This window comes from Fundulus heteroclitus, chromosome 3 (genome assembly GCF_011125445.2).
Source record: "Fundulus heteroclitus isolate FHET01 chromosome 3, MU-UCD_Fhet_4.1, whole genome shotgun sequence".
Lineage (NCBI taxonomy): Eukaryota > Metazoa > Chordata > Actinopteri > Cyprinodontiformes > Fundulidae > Fundulus > Fundulus heteroclitus.
The window spans coordinates 6,617,257-6,625,515 of NC_046363.1; the positions used below are offsets into that span (position 1 = coordinate 6,617,257).

Consider the following 8,259-nt stretch of genomic DNA (forward strand, 5'->3'; position numbering starts at 1 on the left):
ATCAGTAAACACCAACGCGGCTTCCGTATAACAGTGTTGCCTTTGCGTTCGTAGGAAAAAGAAAAACTCCCGACTTATTTTACGCCATACGGAGCCAACCAGTGCGCTATAAATACCTGAAAATATTAATTTGTTCTTTTCTTCTGTCCTTAGCGCTGGTTACGTTTATGGTCTTTGAAATGTTTATTGGGTTAAAAGGGCTTTAGAGCTAGTGAAAAGGTTTAATACGTGCACATCTTACCAACATAACACACTAGATTAAAGTTACCCCCCCCCCCCCATCGCCTTACTTTAAGTACACAGTTTGACTGTAGGTCATGCCTTGTTTCTTAGATAGCTGTAGATGTGTATCTTTGAAGAAGGAATGTTCTAGATAGTAAAACACCCACAAATCCTGCTCGTGCCATGTTAAATTCCTCTTAAAGAAACACGTCCGATTTCTCAGTGACAAAGATCTCTACATAGTTATCTTTTTTTATTACTTGTTTTGCTATTTTGTTGTAAAAACTAATAATTTATCCTCATCATGTAATCTACCCTCCTTGGCAAGAGCCACATACTTGGTGACGTCACACAAGGCATATATATATATATATATATATATATATATATATATATATGACAGCCAATCATAGTTCTTTTAAGTATGTCCACTCCAGTTATATTTTTCTTGTTGCGTTTTCATATTTATTCACATTTTTTCTAATCACATTCCTTTATTCCTTCAGAGGGGGTTGCTTGCGTTCTGTATTTCTCTTGCAGTTTGAGAGCAGTGCATACATTTCAGGATGATTTGTCAACAACAAAACACATGGAAGCTGTTTGTGAAGAGGACAAGTCCATATGGGAACGGATGTCAACAATCAGGGTCGAAATCCGTCAAACGCTGTTTGTCAGTAGTGGCGTTTACCAAAGCAAAATCAGCCCGATTCTTTGATCACCTGTGATGGCAGGAGCTTTCATCCTCAGTGCGCGCTGCAGTAAAAATCCTGCAGTAGAAATAAACACTTTATTGTCTAGCACTGTTTTTATTAGATGTATTACTGTGAAACACTGTTTCACAAATCATCTTTTCTGTCACATTTTGAACTGCGCAAAGAAATACGAAAGAGAGTGGTAAATCACAAAAGGATCCACGTTTTTTCCTGCACTGCCAGTATGACGCATAGATGATCTACAATGTTGTCACATACACCGTGGGCCCGCTGAATTTTTTGTGAATGAAACAAAGAACGTTATTGCTGGATATATATTAGCAATTGCATTGGAGAATCATATGACACAAACTAACTAAAACGTTTTATTTATATATATATATATATATATATATATATATATATATATATATATATATATATATATATATATATATATATATATATAAAAGAGAGAGAGATGCATATATCGATACATAGATAGATCTATCTAGATATAGATATATGTATCCATATAGATGTATATATAGATAGATACATGTAGATATAGATAGATACACACACACTCTCACACACACACACACACACATATATATATATAGATAGAGAGAGAGAGAGAGAGAGAGAGAGAGAGAGAGAGAGAGAGAGAGAGAGAGAGAGAGAGAGAGAGAGAGAGAGAGAGAGAGAGAGAGAGCGACCAACTTTATAGAAATTTGTGGTACTTAAACCAGCTAAATAATTCCTCTTATGTTTGCTGTTGAGAACATGCCAGGAGTTTGGATGCGCCTTTATCTAAAAATGGGATTTAGAATGTGATAAAATGTCAGATTAAAAACGGGCTGTTGCAGGTGTAATTCATATATTTTTGGTACAGGTTTCTTATTCCCTTGAGTATTTTCCGCCCCTTTTCTCTGTCTAAAGTGTCAGGAGAATCTGTGTGTCAGAGCCCGCGGAGGGTCACATAAAGATAGGGAAGGCAGAGCAGCGGATCCCGTTGCGCCTGCTGCCTCCCTGCAGAGAGCGCAGCCACTGAGCTGTTAGTTAGATAAGGCTCAGCGAGGACACAGTCAACGGGAGCCGTCCCCGAACGGCCGCTCACTCTTATCTGCGCTGCCCTTCTTCACACTGTGGGTTTCACCACAACGTCAAATTGTCCCGCAAGATCATCATTCATCAGGCTGTTTTTAATATCCACCTGGGTTTTTGTTTGTGCTTTACTTGGGAAAAGTAAAGTAAATGTGGGAAAAAAATGTAAATACTAAGTCTGATGTGTATGTGTGTCATGTTACTTGTGAGTATCCTTAACCGGTCTTCCTCAAATATATTTCACCACGGTAAAACATGGTGACAATAAAATATTCTTTATTATTATTATTATTATTATTATTATTATTATTATTATTATTATTATTATTATTATTATTATTATTATTATTATTATTATATTAATAATAATAACAAATTTGTGACCCTCAGGCAGAGTGGGAATGGACGTGTTTCAGGGAGGGAAAAAACATGCCTTTTTTTTCTCTCGCATCCAACAGTGTTCACAAAATGCTCGTAAAAGATGCTCCCCGAAACCATACTGTTCCTCCCAAAAATCGTTAAAAGTGTAGACTTATGACTACAATTTGGTAAAAGACACATTTTTACTGTCTCGATCAACGTCAAAAAGTCGCCATAAAGAAAGACAAAACGTGAAGATTTGTACCAGGACGACTTCACAGGTTAATTCCTTGATATGAAGAGACAGAGGCATCGTGAAGGCTCGTTTTTATACGTAGCCAACTAAGCAATATTCTTACTATTATTGTTATTATTAATAATAATAATAATAATAATAATAATAATAATAATAATAATAATAATAATATAATTAATAATAATAATAATTATTATTATTATTATTAATAATAATAATAATAATATAATTAATAATTATTATTATTATATCGTTGCTGTTGTATGAATTCCTACATGGTATCATTATTTACTCTAAAATAATCACCCTTAGCAAAATGGCAAATTGCTAAATTTTCTTTTAGAATTGTTAAAATGTTTATTCCATCCTTGTCGCTGCAGAATTGGCTGGCTTCTTCACATGACTGAGACCTTAGTGAAAAACTCCTGGTCCACAGCATGCATCCACTATGTCCCTCTCTTCGTGGCGTCTCAGCAGAAATGAACATCGTCTTAGATTTACGTTGTTATTGCACTCCCTTTGGTCAGACGGTATTTACGAGTGTTTTCAATATGAATTACATTTTTTTTTAGAAAGTTAGGCCTACAAAGAGTTATTTATTTGATTTGATTTACCTTTTTTCAATCTTAATTATTTTTGGTACCAAGATATGATAGATAGATAGATAGATAGATAGATAGATAGATAGATAGATAGATAGATAGATAGATAGATAGATAGATAGATAGATAATATACTATAATATGTATTATGTACTATGTTAGAGTGTTTACCACTATCAGCTCATCACTGCTTCACATTTACATGACTTTACAAAGATAACCATCAGATTGCTACCTCCAAAAGTCTGCTAATGAGTTGTTGGCCTATTAACGCTTAATTCGCAGCTTGGCATAGATCTACTTGTGACAGAGCTGCTCTTCTTTTCTTTCCCTGTTTTACATGAACCGTGAGGCCCTGCCCTGTGTATGTGGCCAGCATCTAAAAAATGCTCCGGTGCAGGTTCCTCCTTTTTCTGTTTGGCAGGTCAATAATGCAATTAAAGGAGCCTGCTGCAGATAAAAGCGCGATGGGGCCGTTAATGGGCCTAATATCCCCATCAGATAATATCAGAGCCCCGTGATTCAGACGCTTAGAAGACCACCAGCCGCCACAATTAAACCTGGCATTATTTCTTCTGATCAGAGCGGTCCTTTCCGCAGGAAGTCATTGTGACGGTGCTGTTACGCGCCGCCACCTGTCCATTCACAGTGAAGGATCTCCAACATGCAGCCACAGCGGGAAGCTCCAGTTGAGTGGAAGCGTTTCAAATAAAAACACGACGAGCGCATAAGTGTCATGAAAATATTTATTTCTAAAATACAATTTAACATACTTTAAACTTATGACATTTATTGACAATTTTGTTATTTCAAGGTCAGAAGAAAAAAATAAAAAAAACAACAGTCTCTCTTCTTTTTTCCTTTTTTTTTTTTTTTACACGGTCTTCGTATTTACAGGTGCTGGGGAAGCTGATGCTTGTCAGGGCTTCTCCTTGAGGTGCAAACAAATCCCCTTCGGCAAAATGCGCAGCAAAGGCAACGTGTCCTGGTTTTGGAAAGTCTCTTTGATGATAGGAAAAAAAATCGGTCAACCATCCCGCTGAGTTTATATTTTTCTTCCTTTTGTTCGTTATTTTTATTAGTCTGTCCAGGCCTAGTAGTCCTGATGTGGGCTGTGCGTCAAACTGTGCCGTCGCAGGTCACAGTTGCGCCGAAACACCTTTCCGCAGCGGCCACAGCTGTAGGGCTTGATGTCTGTATGGGTGAGAAGGTGAGTTTTCAGGTTACTTCTTTGATTAAAGGTTCTTCCGCATGTGGGGCATTTGTGGGGGGACTCCTGTTTAGATTTAAAGCAAGCAAAGGATTATTCCCTTTAATTGTATCGATCAGGTGTATCTTTCAGACATCCAAATACACTAATATGACATTTTCCAGTGCTCGTGAACATTCTTATGGGTTTTTAATTAGAATCATGGGCCGAATGCAGATGTTTTAAAGAGCACATCCCCCATGCATGCAGCAGGCACAGCATAATGATCTCTCAACATTTAAGATCAGAGGCAGTATTTTGATCTTACCTGCATGTGTAAGGTTTTATGGACGGCTAGGGTGCGGGACTGACAGAATCCCTTCCCACATTCTTGACATTTGAACGGTTTTTCCTTGGAGTGGATATATCTGTGAAACAGAAGCGGGAGTCAGTCACAGTCTGCACATATTTCCTTATATATATCTTTATATATCATTATATATATATATATATATATATATATATATATATATATATATATATATATATATATATATATATATATATATATATATATATATATATATGTGTGTGTGTGTTTACACATGTGTGTGTGTGTGTGTGTGTGTGTGTTTAAGAGCCCTTTTCTAGAAAACGTAATAAAGATAAAAAAATAATCAAATCTGCACAACTACTAGTGACGAAGGTGTATATTTGAAAAGAGGAAGAGCATTACAGACGCAGTGAGTGTTACTGCGGGTCTGTCTGACGCGGCCTGCTGGAGCTCTGTCTCACCTGTGGTCTCTGAGGTGGTCCTGTCTCCTGAAAGCCTTGTGACAAATGTCGCAGGTGTAGGGCCGCTCGTCCGTGTGGGTCCTCTCGTGGATGAGCAGATTGTAGGACTTAGTGAAATGCCTACCACAGAACTTGCAAATAAACTCCTTTTTAGTCTTGGACGGAAGTCTGCCCCGGGTGGGTTTTCTGTCGGGGGACAGCTTGCTCAGCTCGGAGATGGTCCCCCCTAGTCCCGACGCCAGCTTTGCCAGATCCGCGGCCTTCGGCGGGTCCTCCTGCGTGGCAGCGAGGGCCAGGTTGGCAAAGTCAAACCTGGGTCTGTCCTTGTGATGTGGGGGGACGCCGTGCGTGACGGCGGCTTGTTTCGGGTGGAAGAGCTGCGCGGCCGCCGTGAAGGGCAACGCCGGGAAGGGGATTCTGGGGTCCACCAGGCCCTGGGCGGCGGCCGTGATCGTCGACCTCAGTCCTTGCATGTGCGGGTAGCCGAGAGTCCAGTGGTTCATGTGCATGGTTTGCACCGCACTGAGCCCGTACAGGCCCTGCAGCTGGTCTGCGGGGAAAGTGTTGACGGCCTGCAAGAAGGAGTAGTTGGTGAGCTGCAGGGCCGGGTGCAGGGGGATCGGAGCGTGCAGAGCTTTGCTCCCCATTTCGGCTCGGACCTCTGCGGAGGAAGCGCTAGAACCCTGCGGGCGACAAAAAATGACAAGGCGATGCGTGAATGTCAGGCTCAGGATGAATAACTATGTGGCTGTCACAATTCAGGGAAATTAAAACGCACGTTAACATAAAAGCAGCTATTTTGTGGCAGTTAAACATCTAAACATTGTGGTATGCAATACAAAAAAATCTTGAAAAATAAAGTCCTATAACATATGTCACCAAAGGAAAGCAGAAATCGTGCCTAATTTTTTTTATTTCGCAGGGTAAAAGTGCATATTATAATATCTGATCACAGTGAGCGCATGCGCCTTTAAATAATTCTAGCAACCAAAAATCCCAGGTCGAAGCCGGGATCAGCCTATGCGCCCCTCTCATGGCACCGCATCTCCACAGAGCGACTTCAGGTCTCCCTGATTGACGTCTCGTAAGGAGCGATTAGAGGAGACGGTGTCCTAAGCGCTTCCCCGCTCGGAACAAGTGTTCTCCATGGCCGTTTGTGGAAGGGATTTTTTTTTTTTTTTGCCTACAGTTTCCGTGTTTAGAAAAGAAAAGCAGAAAACAAATAAATGAAAAAGAATAAAACTTGACGCCTTGCATGAACGGGTCGTTGATTTTAACTGGAGCCAACAGATTTAGGTTTAGGGAGAATGCTATTTATTCCTGTTTTATTAAATTTAGTCCATGTTTATATATGGCGTGCCCCCCCTTCCCCTCCGCTGGCAACGCAACCTCTTGGCATTTATAGGCCAACATTTCACAGAACCATATTTGCCAGTAATAAAAGCGACCTGCCCCTGCATTAACGTGGGACAGATGAGGTGAGCCAGAGAGAACTGGCCTGGTTCCGTTTTTGCGGGTACTTTGCTTCAAGTTATGTTTTAGCGCTCTCTCTCTCTCACGCGCGCGCATGCACACACACACACACACACACACACACACACACACACACACACACACACACACACACACACACACACACACACGCGCGCGCAAAAGAAGAAAACATGGTGTGGAAGTTAAGCGCTCCAGATGGTGAAAGCGGAACTGGAAATGTTCCAGCAGTTTGGTGATCAGACGTTCAGATATTTGGGCAAGAAAGTTTTTTTTAAAGTCAATGTTTGATTGACGAGGTGATGTCATATAATGTTTGGTCTGAAAAAATAAAAAAATAAGATCCCAATCCTGCACACTTTACGCTGTGGAGACTCTATCGCTGGACACACCTGCAGAGGACGCATGCAGCTGGACCTATGGACCCTGTTGTCGGAGAGGCTGCGCATGCTTTTTGGTTTTGCTGCAGATATCACTGAATTAACCCGGATTTTCCCCTGTCACGGTCACATGCGGTGGGGTTAAATATCTTTTTTTTCTGTTTTTTTCCTCCTTCTTTTTTTGCACAGGTGCAGCATAAATCACTGTTGGCCTCTGGGAACAGCTTTCATTCAGCTCGTTCTCAACTGGACTTCATTTGTTTTGTTGTTGCTTTTTTCCCCCCACTTTAGCAGCCTGCCCAAGTGTCTTGTTCTACTTGAACTTCTTTCTAGACATAAACGTTTAAATGTGCTCCCAAAGGCGAAGGCCACTGTCAGTTTCAGTGACGCCTCGCGCCCTGGACAGAGGTCAGTGATGTCACAGAGACGTCCTCGTGTGGGTTGTCATCACAGGCAGCTCTCCAGGTATTAGCCTATTTCATTATTTTAGGGGGGAAAAAAAATGAACCCCCGCTGACTGTTGGTGTGATCCATTTGGCCCAGGACGCACTAAAACAGCAGAAGTACCATGTTCTAATTGGATGCCTTTAAAAAAAGCGATCTAACAAGTGGGGCTGCGTGAGGCTGGCTCCTTTCCCCGCGGAGGACTGACATGCACCCTGCCAAACACAATCTTACCCCAATAAGTAGCTGCCAAGGGTCCTGCGGTATGTCAGTAATCCACAGTAACTACACAGGCGACGAGCTCCAATAAAACGTTTCCAACATCCAAGTCCATGAAACTTTCATGTAGCCACGCAGCCAAACGCTGATGTCTCGGACCGTTGTCGGGATGTGACAAGTTGTGAAAAGTTGTGGAAAAGAAGCGAAGAGGTTTGGAGGAGAGACAGCAGCAGCGGCGGCGGCGGCGGCGGCAGCTGCAGCGTGGGAGTCCCGTCCGAAGCTGGGCTGGAAGTGTGCGGTTCTTCACTTTTTAGGGCTACGGGAGTCTGGAGCGCTCAGCCCGCCCTCCGACACGCCTCCACCCCCCTCCTCTATCATTAACTCCAATGTTCCCCTCTGTTTATTTGTGTTTGGATAGCAACTAAGGCTCCAGACCATAGTAGAGAACCGTGTTCAGTTCAACCTGCCTTCCTTTGACACCTCTCACGCACGGCGCGGCCGG

At 41.7% G+C, this 8,259-nt stretch overlaps 1 protein-coding gene across 2 annotated transcripts; it reads right to left on the reverse strand.

Moving 5' to 3' along the window:
- Positions 1–3,967: 3,967 nt before the first annotated feature.
- On the reverse strand, positions 3,968–8,050 carry osr2 (odd-skipped related transciption factor 2). Of its 2 annotated transcripts, none has more exons than XM_012872503.3 (4): positions 7,773–8,050; positions 5,224–5,906; positions 4,757–4,856; positions 3,968–4,515 (listed from the first exon to the last, which is right to left on the reverse strand). In XM_012872503.3, exons 2-4 carry the CDS (start codon positions 5,868–5,870, stop codon positions 4,333–4,335), a joined length of 930 nt encoding a protein of 309 aa, XP_012727957.1. In that variant the 5' UTR covers positions 5,871–5,906; positions 7,773–8,050; the 3' UTR covers positions 3,968–4,332. The 2 variants fall into 2 exon arrangements, with proteins under 2 accessions (XP_012727957.1, XP_012727958.1); XM_012872504.3 differs by having other exon boundaries at positions 3,968–4,433; positions 7,773–8,047.
- Between the last annotated feature and the right edge of the window lie 209 nt (positions 8,051–8,259).